The 17,032-nt window shown below is 40.3% G+C and overlaps 1 protein-coding gene across 2 annotated transcripts in view; it reads left to right on the plus strand.

Annotated features, from left to right (window-relative positions):
* gnb1a (guanine nucleotide binding protein (G protein), beta polypeptide 1a) overlaps nt 1–17,032 on the plus strand; it is a 44,700-nt gene that overhangs the window by 20,367 nt on the left and 7,301 nt on the right. For both annotated transcript variants that reach the window (XM_044212079.1, XM_044212080.1), the window contains exons 2-7: nt 6,280–6,386; nt 7,037–7,075; nt 7,282–7,388; nt 14,322–14,385; nt 15,117–15,279; nt 16,664–16,730. In XM_044212079.1, the coding sequence (XP_044068014.1) occupies nt 6,330–6,386; nt 7,037–7,075; nt 7,282–7,388; nt 14,322–14,385; nt 15,117–15,279; nt 16,664–16,730 (497 nt within the window). In that variant the 5' untranslated portion in view covers nt 6,280–6,329. The remainder of the gene's footprint in view (nt 1–6,279; nt 6,387–7,036; nt 7,076–7,281; nt 7,389–14,321; nt 14,386–15,116; nt 15,280–16,663; nt 16,731–17,032) is intronic.

The following is a 17,032-nucleotide window of genomic DNA, read 5'->3' on the forward strand; positions in this document are numbered from 1 at the left end:
AAGAAAATCACAATGGTTGAGACTGAAAATATTGCAATAGCTGATTACTAAATAGTCCTATACATTTTCCCTTCACATGCAACAACACCCCTCAAACACTGGTCAAAGATCCATATTATGTTTTGTCCATATTACTTTCTTTTTTTCGGCAGGGATCGTGTTCATTCAATCACTTTTTTTGTCTTTGACACTTCCCCACACACTGACCCCACAAACCAAACTGAAAACATGCACTCAAAGACACTTTTTTTCTTAAAACCAAAGTAGCTCAGTCAAAGTGAATCAATTCATACTCTGCTATGATTTGTTTTTGTGAGCTCTGCAGTTCACATGTTCGCAACACTGTTGGTTCCATTGTTTTAATGGAGTAGGATGCAGAAGTCTTATCACCTGACATACTTGGAGCAAATGAGCAAAGGATTGGTAATTGTTCCAGGCTTGTATAGCAAGAACCAATCCATTAAAAAAAACATGCTTGTATTGGCCCCAATCACAATCCTTTGCCAGTAATGATTATGTCACTCAAATAGCACTGTCCTAGGGGGAGCGCTGTTGTTTTTAATTAAAAAAAATTTACATAATGCCAATTCATAACAGAAGCTATCTCACTGCACTTTTCCTATAGAGCAGGTCTAGACCATATTCTTTATATTATTTACAGAGACCCAACAAATCCCACCATGAGCAAGCACTAGGTGAAAGTGGCAAGGAAAAACTTTCTTTAAGAGGCAGAAACCTCTGGCAGAACCAGACTGAGGGTGGGCATTCCTCTGCTACTACTTTTGGTAGATGTGTTCTTTGGTAGTTTTGTCTTTTAGCTTTTAGTGGTGGACACATGTGCTCCGATGTAGTTACATTTGTCTCATAATTAAAATCAGGTTTTAAGTCCAATGAATACTAATTTTTGACTTTGCAGGAGGCCTATGCAGAGAAAAAGATGCATTGTCAGATCTAGCCTGCTTAATCTGGACATCGTCTATAAAGGAGACAGACTAGTATTCAAGAAAATATTGCATGACAAAATCTCTTAAGTGTGAGTCTAGCCTAAAAATACAGTACAGCAACTTAAGCGTGGATTTGTTGGGTCTTTGTAAATAATATTATAAAGAGTACGGTCTAGACCTGCTCTATAGGAAAAGTGCAATGAGAACTTCTGTTATGAATTGGTGCTATATTAATATAACTGAATTGAATTGAAAAAGAACATTGTACTCCAGGGAGAAAATGCAAGTGGAAAACCCCATTACTGACAATTGTTATCATTTGATTTTGTTTGCTGTGCCCATCAATCACATCAAATCAATGATCATTAAAATATTGCCACAGTAGTGGGGCATTTGTTATTTTGTCCCTTGTGCGTACATGAGAATGACAAGTACACCTAACAATGTAATATAATGACAGCACTATCTCAGTTACTTACATTTTCAATAAAAAAATTGAACATTATACGTATTACAAAGAGTTATTGATTGCAGACTTATTATACTGTATTGCATTATGCTTTGTAATTTGTTTTGTTCTGACCCCTGTACAATATGTACAGTACTTTGTATTGCATATGCACATTTAGCTGAAGAGCAGATAAGAAAAGCTATATTTTTGGAAGACCAAGAAATCCAGGGCGAAGTAAGTGTAGGCCTCCCCTGCTCAGTCTTTAATGCTGGGAAGCTTACCAAGCCTTGCTCCCCTTCACCAAGGGGTTAATTAGCAGCTCCCCTCCCAATTGTCCTCTGCTTGTTCACTCTCATTAGTTTAATCTGGCTCTGTCCTCTAGCTTGCCTCTCTTGCCTCTATCCTCTTGTGCACCAGAACATCTATCTGCCTACTGCACTCCTTATGTCATCGGGGTGGAGCCTTTCGTCTACCCCAAAAATCTACTGCCAAACCCCTCTAGACCATCTTGTGATTTATCTCTTCACACCTGCTGCCCTACTGCGTTTATTTAGCCTTCATTTATTTTGTTTTTCATTAACTTGTCTGCAAGTCTTTTAATTAAAAAAAATATATTATTCAAAGTGTCCTCAGGAGTCAGAGATACGTTTTGTTGTCCTTTTCCTTAACACTGCACATTTATGGTTTCAGAACTGGGAGAATATTTGTTCAAAGGTAAATAAACTGTTTTTTCATCTTTTTGTAAATTACATTCTTAAATAGATGTTAACTTCAGTACAAGTTAGTACTTAAAGGGGTTGAACAATCTTACTTTCTGAAGTTGAACTTTCTGAAATCCACAAATGCACTGTTCTTATTTACCAATCCTTTCTTTGAAATACATTTTTCTCATTCTTTTTTTCTCATCCTGTGCCCTGTATAAAGAAACAACCGCAGAAATGTTCTCTGATTAAGAAGCTCATCTAGCCCACTTATAAGTCTGTGTGAAAATGAATGGCATGATCATTGCCATATGGGAAAGGGAGAAATACCAATGAAGTGTGTTTGTGTGTGTGGAGTCAAATTACACTTCCTCTCTCTTTGTCACTGTATTGTGCTCGAGATGTCGGAGCCGATAGGAGTGGCTGGAAAATGTGAAGTCTGCTTCCCTCCTCCTCTTTCTCCTCCTCCTCCCCCACCACCTCTCTAAAAATAGCTGGCAGAAAGAGAAGGCAACAAAGTCGAGGCTCTATCTGATGGGCTGCCAGTGGTTTCAACACTCCCACCACCAGCACAAGGGAAAAATTGTCATTTAAATCACACCTCCCTCTAATACTAATACTAATTGCCAGTAAAGTGTACTGTCTTATTTTATATGTTTGGAAGTAGAAAGTCTTATACATTTCATCAATTTCAAATTTACTCGATCTTTGGCCAGGTTATTTTTGAGCACAGAGGCCAGTGAGTAAAACATAAATATTTATAATTCATTTGTACAAAGCAGTCTGAAATTGAGGGAATTTTAGGGCAGTTCATTAAGGAGCAAACAGTGGCATTTTCTTGACAGGCTCCGTTGATCACCTAACCTCAGCCCAACTGGGCATGTGTTGGGCAAGTTTCACTTGTTTAAACCAAAAGTGAAGACAAAAAGCCCCTAAAACAAGAAAGAAGTGAAGATGGCTGCAGTACAGGCATGGCAGAGCATCACCAGTAAATTTATCTAGCAGTTTTTGCATGCAGAGGTTTTGCAACCAAAGATGTGGCTTTATTTAACTTCATATGTTAGATTATGTTTGGTATACTAAAGTTAGCAGGTTATGTTTTAAAAGGACCCTATATGGATTTACAGACCCTTAAAATAAAACTGAAAGTCAGCTTGTTAACCATAAAGCCATTGTTTTCACCTCCAATGTGCTGAACTACAGAGCCAAAAAAACTAGCCTGTAGGTTACTCTTAGATAAATAAAATCTAATGAAATCACAGTGATTGTAATGGAAAGGACATCAGTTAATTTTACCTGTTTACTTGTGTAAGTGAACCATTGACAAAACCTGTGAAAATAACGTGTGGCGGCCGTAAAAATATAGATACTTCAATCATGTTAGTCTTTTTTGTCATTTGTGCAGGAGCAATAGCTAAGTGTAGTTTTATGTAGTCCACTTTATTGGTATAGGATATGTGATATATTTACTAGTTGCTAATGACCACCTGAACCTAATACCTAGTAAATATCATGTGATCATGTGCTATTTCCAGACAAATTGACCAGAATGGCCTGAATACTTAATTAAACAAGTTTCTAGCCCACAAAGGCCTGCGAAAGGTTGTGTCCTTTGCCACATAGTCATGTAAAGCCGGGACGACCAGTGGTTGCTTGCAGATGTAATGGATGCTGCTTACATGTTGTAGCAGCCACAAGGCTCGTGTGACCAGTTAGCAACGTTTAGCACTGCAGACTCCACCCCCATAGTTCCTGGGCCATGAGAAAGCACTACCTCAGAGGCAAGTATATTTTTGGGAGCAGGATCTGTGGCCCTTTGCATTTTTCTTCTGCAGAGTTGGCCGAATAAATCCGAAGGTCAGCAGAGTTTTTACAAAGTGCACTTTAGTAATAAGTATTAATAAAGTTACTTAGGTGTTAAATAACAAAAATTCAACAGCAATGCCTGAATATCAAGTGCTATATTAGGCAAAAATGCAAAAAAACTCACCACCATGCTTCACCATCCCTATTGTGGTAGCAGTATGCAATTATGCATTTCAGTGGAATTTTAATAAAAACTTAAAATAAGGCAAAAGCATGGAATCAGACAAAGATACAGAAAATGGAAACAAACCTTTTACATTGTAGTACAAGGCTTTAGGGGCAAGGTTACTTTAGCTGTAAGTTTTGTAATAATTTGGATATGAAGGACAGAATTGTCAGCAGTAGAAGTGTGGTCGCTGAGTTATTCATAGACTGCAGTGTATGAATCACCCTAACCTAGACCTAATAATCCTGTGGAACATATCCTTGGCCTAATACACCTTTTACAAATGTTTACAGTTTGGTATGTTTTCAGGTTCCAAAATCTGTTGACCTGGTGATAGCTATTGTTGAAAAGGCCACCGGTGGGTTACATTACTTCTTACAGAGAAGACAAGAATTAGCCAGTGATATTACCATGAGGCGTTTTTATCACCAAGATTAGGGGTTAAGGCGCCTTGCTTAGATGCAGACCCATTTAGCAGCACTGGCCAATCAGGTAACAGGTAGCTACTGAGATGTCAGACGCTTGAAGGATAAGGTGTTCATTCAGAAGGTCTCGACACTCCCCAGGACAAAGGACTTATATTGAAACCCAGAGAAACAGGGAGGTAAGGTGTGTTTGCAGCACTGTAGTTAGTTATGTATTATTTTATGGAGACAGATGTGTAGTGTTTATATCTGATGTTATGTGGTGTAATTGTAGTTACCTGTTGACTTTTTGAAGTGTGCTTGTATTGAGGAGTGTGAACCTGTTGGACTCTCTGCTGATCAGCACCTGATTATTTAAGGGCACACCTGATGGCAATTAAACACAGAGCGAGTCCGATGAAGCAACATGCAAAACATGTAGTTCGCTCCTTAATGTGATCTATTAATAATATTGTGTCAATCCTAGTATCCTGGTGTACGCTGGAATATTTTTTGGTTTACGGTGCTGTAGTTAGCTTGTATTTGACAGATAGGCGGTGATGTTATTTAAAGTATTTAGGAAATGTAGGTTTATAAAATTGTGTGGATAATTGGTCCTTGAAATGGGTGAGAGGAGAGAGCATCAAAGGAGGACGGTTCCTTAATTTACTTCACTGGATGTGGTCACTGAAATTATATATCATCCTGGAGTTATCCTTTTCAGTGTGCAGCTATTTGGAAAATTTTGTCTGCTGACTTGCTGTTACTTATACAGGCACAAAGTAGTAATGACTGTACCACTTACAATGTGTCTTCCATCAGTGTCCAACATGCCTACAAGCCTGTAAGCCAGAGTTCATAATTGTTACAATAATATTCTTTCGTCTTTCTATGGCAAGTGAAAGTGTCTGTGATAAGAGTGTCAACCAGAGGATTGGGGTCAGCGGGATAGCCACTGCTTTTAGGATCATCAGCAGGTTTTGTCTTAACCGGATTTGGCTGGAGGAGCTGAATCAACTGTGTCCCAGGATTACAGGGATGACATTGGAGGGGAGTTTAGAGTCCAGAGGCCAGAGCATTGACAGCTTCGTCAAACCCTGCCCATCATCTGAGCACCTTGGGGTTCCAGTAGTGCAACGCAACCCAAGCTGGTCTCTTGGTCTGCCTCTCTGCTTTCTTGATATCTGGATTCTTAATCCTTTCTTCGTTTTGACAGTAGGGGGAACATTTTGGCCCCTTTATGGCCGGGTGGATAAAAAAAGATTTATCTTGGCTGTTGAGGAATGGTTATCAGCTGCTCACTGTGGTCAAATGTTTGCCCAAGGGTTTGCTATTGGTTGGGAGGGGAGAGAGAACAAATTCAACATCATCCTCAAAATTGTTAACCTTAAGCCTAAAGTAGCCGCCGAGTGCTTGTTGCTAGGTAACAGTTTCAAGCTGGTAAGAACAAGTCTTGAGCTATCTAGAAAGTGTTGGTTGTGTTGTGATTCCTGCGACTTTGTCTGGGCCTTACAGATTGGATTTAAGAGACACTTTGTGATCCCCAACTGCATTTTGTTGAAGTAACCATGTCCGTAAATTCATTACAGAAGACAAAGTACATAATGTCTTTAAACTTTGGCCAAAGTCTTACATGTAATTTGGTACACAAGCATTTAGAGTAAATAAAGTCAACAGTATAAGTTACTCAATTGACATACAGGCAGAATGTATGTATGTTGAGCCTCTCAATTCTTGTCTCCTCCAGATCAGCAAGAGTCTAGGTGGCGGAGCGAAGCACACCATTAGCAGAGGAAAATGAGTGAACTGGATCAGCTACGCCAGGAGGCTGAGCAGCTCAAGAACCAGATCAGAGTAAGTCCTTCAATGTCCTCAAGTCTGCCTGTTTTTTGTTTTTTGCTGATACCAATGCCTATAATGCTGTATGCCACCAAAGACAGTAGTTGGATGACAATATTCCATCATAAGCCACTGTACTACATTTCACAGATGATTGCTGCAACATTAAGTTAAAGCTGTCTGCTAAAGACTGCACAGGGTTCCCATTAGTGTCATTGTAGTGATGCAGACTATACATGGTGTCGTTTTTCCACTTGTATTACTCCTAGTTGAATAAAGGCATTTGTTTTATTATTAAAATGATTACTATCATTGCCACAATGCAATTGAGCTGAGATCACACAATTATATAGTTATTATTTTATTTTGACATAGCACTTTGTTTTAACAGTGAAGTAGCCCTGCACATAAAAGACAGTGTCATTGGGGTGAAACTGTCATCAAACTATAATGCAAAGCCCACTGGCTTTTGAACTACAAGATGATGTCAGTTTATGACAGAGACAAGTTATACATGGGGCTAAGAATTTTTGAAAATGTATCAGTAATACAATATGAATTTTATTACCAGTACCGAAACTATAGTTGTTATGATTCACTGATGTTAAACTACTTGTGAAGAGTTAGTGGGCTGAAACAGATTTGACTGGGTTGTTGTGTTTCAGGATGCTAGGAAAGCGTGTGCGGATGCTACCCTGTCTCAGGTAAGAAATAGGTTTATACCATGATCTTCTCTCACCATTATTTATTATTTAACTATGATAAAATATACTATAAAATGTACTAATATCAGCTTTGATGTTTGAAATGTTACCCCACTATGCTACACTACTTGAAGTTTGAGTGCAAACAGCAGATAAATATATAGCGGCGTCAAAGTCACTTTTTCTCTCCTCTTAATCTTATTTAGATCACAGCTAACATCGACCCTGTTGGCCGAATTCAAATGCGCACTAGACGGACACTGAGGGGGCATCTGGCTAAAATCTATGCCATGCACTGGGGCACTGACTCGAGGTAATCTCATTCAACTCCATTCTGTCCATTAACTAAATATTTCATCCCATCAGCCCAGCCCCCCTTGCCTAAATGCAGGAAATGGATATAAAAGCAAGCTTGACTGTCTTTGTGCTAGTTACTTCTCCTGAGATTCCTCATGAAATCATGACCTACCACAATAGTTCACTCTTGCATCCAAAAACAGGTCTTTTTCTTTACATCTGTCCGACGCAATCTCTCAGATTAACATATACTCAGTGTCCTTACAATCCAACAGTAGGATATTTGTGCACATACACAATAGGTAATGCATTTTTTGTTGAATGCACATTGAGCATGCATCAGTCACTCTATCACTGAGTGTGCCTACTATGTTGTGTGTCTATGTGTGCCGTGTTTGTGTGCATTGGGGGTGGGGTATGTGGGTAGGGAAAATACTCAAAATGGAGTCAGCCTTTGTTAAAGCTGTGTTGAGGCTAGATAGCCAAGGCAGATGAAACAACACTCCTCAGTTCACATAAAGCCCTTTCCCTAGAGTTGTACACACATCTCACCTCAGCAACCAACAAGTTAATCACTGTGGTGCTGGTGTGCGTCAGTCCACAGAGAGACCATTGCTATGTCACCTCATCATCCTCCAGTCATATACCTAAGAAAATGTCTACCACTGTATTTACCCACTGTCAGCTCTTCCTGTTTTTGTTTCATCTGTTAATGTTTCACCTCCCAGAGGAGTTGGGGTATTTATTAGACTACCTGCTGAGATTCAGCCACCCAGAAAGAGGGTCACATGAAGATGTTTTGACCCAGAGTTTAGGCTAAGACTGCTATTTTTAGCCCCATGGAGACACTACTTGAATTCAGTATGGGGTGGGTTTCCAACAATATGAGAAAGAAACCCATCAGTTAGTCCCACTTCCCCTCATTAGCAAATAATATATCTAAATGTTCATGGTGTAGGACTCGATGGACCAAACAACCACACAAATGTTTTTACTTATTTGACATGAGACAGGTTTGCATTCAATGATTCAGAGCCTAGCTTTATTCTGTAGCCAGCAGAACTGTAGCCAAGTCACTGCCCTGCTCTATCGAGGTAAGAGCTGGTTTGTTCCTTTCCAGTTTTATTGCAATGCACGTGAGAAATCTAACATTTTAGTCTCCACAAAACAATGTTTTCTGGTAGAAAAAAGTTATTTTTTTTTTTATTAAAATGTGGTATAATAGTACTTTTCTGTTGACATCAGCAGAGGGAGCTTGAATTTAGAACTAGATAACCTCAATCCTCATGAAATCAGTGAGTCATAACTCATGTCCCACATGAAAAGATTTCTTCATAACCACAGTTCACCCAACAGTTGTTTGGTTTTTGTTGTTGTTGTTTTTATGGCTCTACTGATACAAAACTTCTCTTGTTACAGTTGTCTTGTGTTTCTAAGGTTTGGAATTAAGATTTTTTCTTTTTTTTTTTAATTAATGTTGATTTCTTAAGAATTATGTATTTTATTCATTTTCATGAATATATTTTATACAACCATTGCAGCACACCTAAAATACCATGTCTGCAGTAAATATAATATACAGAAATTTTGTGAGCAATATCATATAAGCATCAGTGAAAAAACAACAACCATTTATATTATGGTTTCTCACATAAGCTTTGACTCATCATGGACTCCAGCCTCCAAAGATGTACTCTTGAAAACCCATGTAAATGAGTCCTGGGTGCCTGAGTGCATTTGGTTTAGCAAAAAAGCTGTTTACATTAGCTCAATTTCATAACAAGAATGGCAATCAGTAAAAGAAATGGAAAGTGTGGCTACATCTTATGCTTTCTGTTCTGCTATTCACTTTAGCTGAACAAAACTACAGCCAAACACACACTCTTCTCCTTGTGTTTGGCTATGTCACTTGACAGCATCACAGTTACTCAAACAGAACTGATGAATGATGAGCAACCTGTACTGATTGTGAAATCAAAATGTTTTTTTGTTTTTTTTGTTCAGTTCTAAAAAATATTTTGAGAATAAAGAGCAATAAATACAGTAGACATGATTGATCTGTTCATCTTTCAAAACATTGGGTGTCTGTTCCAAGCCCTGTTGATGTCAGAGCTCTGTTCTGACTAGAAAGTGAGCACCTCATTGCACATTGCATCATCATCTCCCAGCTGACACATACACTCTCACTCACTCTCTCATTGCACCAAAAATTAGTGTGGGGCTTTTTGACATCATCCTAGACTTTGATTATTTAAGTATCATGTTTTCATGTTAAGGCTGGGAAGCTGATACTTGATTTTCTTTTAGACTAAAATTCCCAGCACAGACCACTCTGTCTCTCGCTTATCTGCTGGAGTGTGCACATGTGAGCGTGTTCTTGCCAGCCTGGTAGTTAAGATTTGCATAGTCCCAGCAGGCCTTGGTGTGTTCACTCCTTTTCCCTATGTGCATTGGGGCCATCACTGTGGTTACTCTTGTTGGATTCACCCAGATAACAGAACACAGCCTCAGAGGTACCTGAGAGCTGTCTCTAGAATGCAAAAACAGGGTTTGTAACGATTCCTATTAGAATAACTGTGCTTACCATGCAGAGTCTGCAGGTTGTGTTTTTGAGGCACATAAAATAGCGAAGGTAAATAAATGGTCTGGAAAGTACTTAATACTGTATTAGAATTACATCGAAATTAATCAGTATGCATCAGCTCTCTGGATCAGTTCATTTTACAATTAGCACTAGGGCTGGGTATCGTTTAAAAATAATTACGATACCAGTACTAAAACCAGTACCCTTAAAGTGATACCAATACCATCCTTCATTCAATACCCATCATGTGAAGCATTCAGTTGTGTAAAATGCCACCACTCGTCCCCATCCAAATGATTTTTACACTAATACATTTTGAAAGTTATCTTTTAATTTGATTTTAATGCACAAGATAAGTGTAGCCTATATACAGAGAGCCAGCACAACAGACCAGCCTTGTTTATCAGTAATGGGAAATGTTAATTCTGAAGGACCATGAGTTAACATTTTGCGTCAAGCAGAGGTTGTATTAGGTTATATGTAGTTCTGGTTGCGTCTGTTTTACAAACTAACTGCAAACAAACAAACACAAAGCTAGCGGTACTAATTAGCACTGACCATTCTGTGGAATTGGGATGTTGATATAGCAGCAGCAGCTTTAAAAAATAATGCTGTGACATATTTATCTGATATACATATACTGGATTAAAAGCTTTTAAATTCATTACCAACATGATTTGACTGCTTAAACTCCATACAGCTTGTTTGCCAATCCAAGTTTTTTAATTCACTGCTGTGGCTTTTGCAGTTTTTGTAGTAGTAGCACAACAAAATTCTGCTCACATCTTTGTTGAACATCACAACATTTAGCAAAATTTGTGCGCATGCGCCAACGTGCATGCTGCCTGTTGCCACTGCTCCATCCCATCGTCTTACTTTTTCCAACTTTTAGCTTTCCCTTTTCTTCAAAAATTGAGTAAACGTTTGTGTAAGTGTAATCTAAACTACGCTCTCTACAAAAATGAGGTAGAGAGTGTTTTGGTATTTTTTTTCGCTGTGAAACTTCTTCTCCCACTACTCTGTCAGACCACCGCTGCAGAACAGCTGTTTGGCCGCATTGTTTACACCAGGTAACAGTTGATCACGCTGAAGCCAAGCGGCATGGCGCCCAGGACAACCGATGTCCCCACTGAGATCTGGAGGAGAACACACTGAGGATTCAGAGGTGGAATGAAGCGGCGAGGGAAGAGAGAGGGGTCCAGACAAAAGAGACTTAAGAACAAGAGATTTCCTTCTCTCGTCATGGGCAACATGAGATCACTGGCAAATAAAATGGACGAGCTAACGGCGTTAGCCCGGAGTCAGGCAGAGTTCTGGGAGTGTAGTTTGATGTGCTTCTCAGAGACATGGTTACACCAGGATATCCCAGACCATAACGTTTCCATCAACGGCTTTCAGAATGTTTGGGCTGACAGGGATCATACCAGGAGCGGTAAGTGGAAAGGCGGCGGGCTTGCTGTGCTGGTCAACAACAGATGGTGTAACCCTGGTCACGTTACTATCACGCAGAGTATCTGTAGCCCGGACATTGAACTGTTAGCCGTGGGACTGCGGCCATATTATCTGCCATGTGATTTCTCACATGCCATTGTTCATGGGAAACTCCAGCAGAACAACATGAGAGAGGTCTGGAGCGGCATGAAGAGCATCACTGGCTTCAGACCGAGTGACAGCAGAGGAGTTAAAGGCAGCTTAGACAGGGCCAACAAACGTAATCTGTTTTTTAACAGATTCGACACACCGACTCCTGCTCATCCCCCTCTAACTCAGCTGCTGTCTGCCCTCAGACTCTTCTTGAGTCCACTGCTCCCCCTCCTCCATCTTCCTGGGAGAGTCCTACTCCCCCCTCAACCAGCTCTCAGGCTAACGGCCCTCTCCAGACTGATGACTCTTCCCCCCCCTTCCCTGCCTGTAACCTCTGCTGTGTGCCTGACTGCTGACCAGGTGAGAGGACAGCTTATGAAACTCCACTCAAACAAGGCTGCAGGCCCCGATGGCGTTTTCCTCGGGATGCTAAAAGCCTGTGCCCCCCAGCTACGTGGAGTCCTTCAACATGTCTTCAACCTGAGCCTGTGTCGTCAAAGGGTCCCTGTTCTGTGGAAGACATCTTGCCTTGTTCCAAGGACTACAGACCGGTGGCACTGACCTCCCACATAATGAAGACCCTGGAGAGACTGGTGCTGGAACAGTTGCGGCCCATGGTCAGACCCCTCCTGGACCCCCTTCAGTTCGTCCACCAGCCCGTCTGGGAGTTGAGGACTCCATCATCTTCCTGCTGAACTGCATCTACACCCACCTGGACAAGTCAGCTAGCACAGTGAGGATCATGTTTTTTGGCTTCTCCAGTGCTTTCAACACCATCCGGCCAGCCCTGCTGGGTGAAATGCTGGCAGCGATGCAGGTGGATGCCCCCTTCGTGTCCTGGATTGTTGACTACCTGACTAGCAGACCACAGCACGTGCGTCTGCAGCACTGTGTGTGGCACAGCGTGGTCAGCAGCACTGGTGCCCCTCAGGGGACTGTCCTCTCCCTTCCTCTTCACCATCTACACCACAGACTTCAGCTACCACACAGAGTCCTACCACCTTCAGAAGTTTTCTGATGACTCTGCTGTGGTGGGATGTATCAGCGGTGGTGATGAGACCGAGTACAGGGCTGTGGTGGGGAACTTTGTCTCTTGGTGTGAGCAGAACCATCTGCAGCTCAATGCGACAAAGTCTAAGGAACTGATTGTAGATCAACGAAGGGCCAAGGCACCAGTGACCCCGGTTTCCATCCAGGGGGTCAGTGTGGACATTGAAGAGGATTACAGGTACCTGGGAATACACATGGACACTCAAGCGCTTTACAGAAAGGGCCAGAGCCGCCTCTATTTTCTGAGGAGGCTGAGGTCCTTCAACATCTGCCAGACAATGCTCATGTTTTATGAGTCTGTGGTGGCCAGTGCTATCCTGTATGCTGTTGCATGCTGGGGCAGCAGGCTGAGGGTAGCGGACGCTAACAGGCTCAACAAACTGATCCGTAAGGCCAATGACATTGTGGGGGTTGAGCTGGACTCTGTCGGTGGTGTCAGAGGAGGATGCTGGCCAAACTACATGCCATCTTGGACAGTGTCTCCCACCCACTCCATGACGTGCTGGTCAAACAAAGGAGTACCTTCAGCGAAAGACTCATCCCCCCAAAATGTACCACAGAGCGCCACAGGAAGTCATTCCTGCCTGTGACCATCATATGTGCAATATTCTGTTTAATACTCCTGTGCAATATACTGTTTTCAGTTTAAAATTCCCTATTTATTGATATTTCTTCATACTATTACTGCTGTGCAATATCCACCGTCTCATAATCATCTTAATAAGCTACACTAAACTTGACAGTACTCCATTATTGCACTATTACTTATATTATTACATTGTATTATACCGTACATACTTATCAACCTCTAAATCCACTTTGGTACTTACACTTATTTTAGCTTTTATACTTATATCCACTTTGTAATTAATTTATCTTACCTGTATTATAGCGTATTATATTTTGATTTGCTTAGTACTTCTATTCCTTCTATTCTCAAGTGTGCAATGACGTGATAGTGAGCAGTTGTAACGAAAGAGTTTTTGTTCCCCATTACAGTTACACACAATATCCATAATCAGTAAAGCAAATACATGAAGCTACTGCAAACCCCATACAATATTCGGTGCAGTCTGTAAATGTTTGGGCAGTAACACGTTTTCTATTGTGTCGGCTCTATACTCCAGCACATTGGATTTGAAATTAAACAATGATTATAAGGTTAAGGCACTGACTTTAAGGGCAGGTTAACAGTGTAGGAACTACAGCTTTTTTTAATATATATTCCCCCAATTTGTTGTACTGTACAGTAGGACAAAGAGAGGGCTATGGTTACTACACTGTACACCCAATATGGATACAAACACCCTCAAAAGCGAAAGGGAGCGCAACAAAAAATGCATCACATTCCAAACACATGTACTGAAGTGTGATTTCATATAACGCAGTACATTCAAATATTCAAAGAGAATTAATTAAACTCTTCAAACAAAAATAAGCCATACCCTCACATGTTATGTTATTTGCGTTAGCGAAGATCACAGATGGTAGGAATTGAGTACCAATATATTACAAATGTAAACAGAAACATAACAATCACAGAAAGATGCCTTTTTTTTATCAAGTACATATCCAAAATGAGCATTAACGAGACGTAGCCTGCATGCTGTCATTCTTCTAGCTGTATTTGTCCGCTGGTTCAAACTGACAGAAAACTTTCCTCAGGTCTGAAGGGAATGGTCATTTTAAATTGTTCCGTAGTTTGAGCTGTTGTATCTTTCTTTTCATCAGGCTTTTGGTCAGCGCCTCCCAGGATGGCAAACTCATTATATGGGACAGCTACACCACAAACAAGGTAAGAACACCATTCAGTTGACCCTGTGAACAGCACTAATTCCAAGCTATATTGTTACAGCAATGGAATGATGAAAGCAAATGTTAGCATGAAAATAGAGTAAAATGAGGTGATAAATGACATCTTAGAATATCAATCAGTCAGGTTGCCCAAAGGCAGCATAAAACCCAAAAGCAAAGCCACCTTTGGCTTATGAGGTAAAAATTCTTGTGATACTGTATTACTTGAACTAAGATTTCACCATGCTTTAATCTTAAACCTAACCAGGGAGGGAATGTCAGATGTCTTTTGGCACCAGTACAAATCAAAGATAAATTAATTATTTTTAAACAACCTAGAGATACAAGGGGCTTGATTGATGCTAGAATAGTGAGTTGTAGTGTAAACAAGAAAATGTGTGGTTGACTTTCAACAGATTTCCAGATGTTAAAAAGACTTGGCTTGGTAAATGGTTGTCAGGAGAATCATTGTCTTTACCTGTTCATCAAAGTTTACATCAGCAATAATCATTACTCCCCTATTTCTGGCAGCTAGTTTCATTTAGATTGACAAAGTGCTGAGTTCATTATAAAACAATTCACAAGTGTGCCAAGTAATGCTATTTATAGTGGGTATTGTGCCCTTGAAAGGTTAAGTTAATATTGCGGACAGACTTTGTCACATGCCCTCCCCTCTCTCTCCCATCTGTCACTGCATACTATCTAATATTAAATCTTCCTCCTCTCTTCCAGGTCCACGCCATCCCGTTGCGCTCCTCCTGGGTGATGACGTGCGCCTATGCCCCTTCTGGGAACTACGTTGCCTGTGGAGGCCTGGACAACATCTGCTCCATCTACAACCTGAAGACCCGTGAAGGAAATGTTCGTGTCAGCCGTGAGCTGGCTGGACACACAGGTAGGCTGGACACATCCATTAGCATGTCCCCATTTACCCATCAATCCCAGGATTTTTTGAAGGTCAGATCAATCTGCCAATAGATCATATTTGTATTGATACTCAATACCTACTAGTAAATGTTTCCCCCGGAATTCATCTGCAGTTGGAAAAGATTCTGTAGGCTATGGGACAATAAAAGTTGTCTTTGGAACCCAGACTTAGTTTTGTGTAATTAATGCCTCAGTGCTGACCTCTGTCATTTATCTGTGTGAATGACAATAAATAGACAAACAGCAACAATAAAAACACAGCCTTGGACAAATACTGAATTCTCTTGATCAGTCATTAGCATTCAATAGTTCCTGCTGATATTTACTAATCATATTATACTCAACAGTAATATTACAGAGAACTTATGGCAAATGCTAAACCAAATATTGGATTTTAATGAATTAATAGTCTACTCTTAAGATCTGCACACATGAGTTTGCCCAAATGGCAGTGAGAAGTAACTGGAAAATGTGAAACATCAATAGACAACACTGCATGATCATGTTCACTCAGCCAGTCTGCACTGCTTTATACAAAAGGACACCTAAAGGACAAGATAGGTACAAAATGTCATGTTGTCATGACAGAGCACTTGGAGACAGTTTGCATTACACACTCAAGTTTTAATTTGTTTCTTCCTTTGGGTGGGGAAGCGTTGGTCATACCCAATACCCTGTTAATTTGAAAAATTGGGGGAATCTAGGTTGTATCAGGTAGTAAGGATGGACACTTGGACTGATGAGTGTATTGTTTTTTTTGTTGTTGTTTTTTAAGTCCTCCTACAGACAGCCAGTCAAATGTAAGCCATTCTATTATTTTCTGATATACAGTATGCTTTTTTTCCTATGTCAGCCTCATGTACTGGTATAAGCCTAATTATTTTCACATCTGAGAGATGCCAGTCACATGGTGTGTCTTTCTCTATGAAAACAGGAGCTGTGTTAAGCTCTTAGGCAAGGAGCATTCATCTGATCAGTATCACATGATGCAGGAAGTGTGTCAGCATTTTAGTTCTAGTTCCCTCGCTATAAGGAGGGGTACGTACACTCTGCCAGCTAGTGAAGGATGAATTATGGAAGCAAGTCATGAACCAGGAGATACCTTACAGTTTTTTTTTTTTTTTTTTTGTTTGTTTGTTTGTTTTTTTTTTTTGTTTCTGGTAGTGAATTAGTTAATTCATCTCCCCCACATCCAGCACACACAGCATTCTCTGAGGGTGTGATTACAGTTTGGAATAGAATTTCTTCCTCTGTGCAGACAGTAAGGAAAGGAAACATCTACCTCTTAATACAATAGAAAAAATAGTCTATCCTAAATTAGTGATTCAATCAGTGTGTTTGATTCCTTTCAGGTTACCTGTCCTGCTGTCGCTTCCTGGATGACAACCAGATTGTCACCAGCTCTGGAGACACCACCTGGTGAGTTGTGATACTGCATCCAATGCAGCACCACCACGAATTACAACCTCCAAAATCACCATAGAGTTATCTCAACACCTGTGTAACACAATTTAATCAAAAATTGAGCATTATAAACTTTAAAAATGGTATTATTTGCAGGACTATATATTTGTTTGCAATATATTGTAAGGTGTTCTTACATTTAATCTACGCTCTGTAGGTTTTTTGGGTTGTCAACGATATTTCTGGAAACATTATAGCCATGTTAGTTTCCCAGATCAATATTGAGATTTTCAGTCGGCACTGTTCACCATAACCAA

Source organism: Siniperca chuatsi, linkage group LG10 (assembly GCF_020085105.1).
Source record: "Siniperca chuatsi isolate FFG_IHB_CAS linkage group LG10, ASM2008510v1, whole genome shotgun sequence".
Taxonomy (NCBI): domain Eukaryota; kingdom Metazoa; phylum Chordata; class Actinopteri; order Centrarchiformes; family Sinipercidae; genus Siniperca; species Siniperca chuatsi.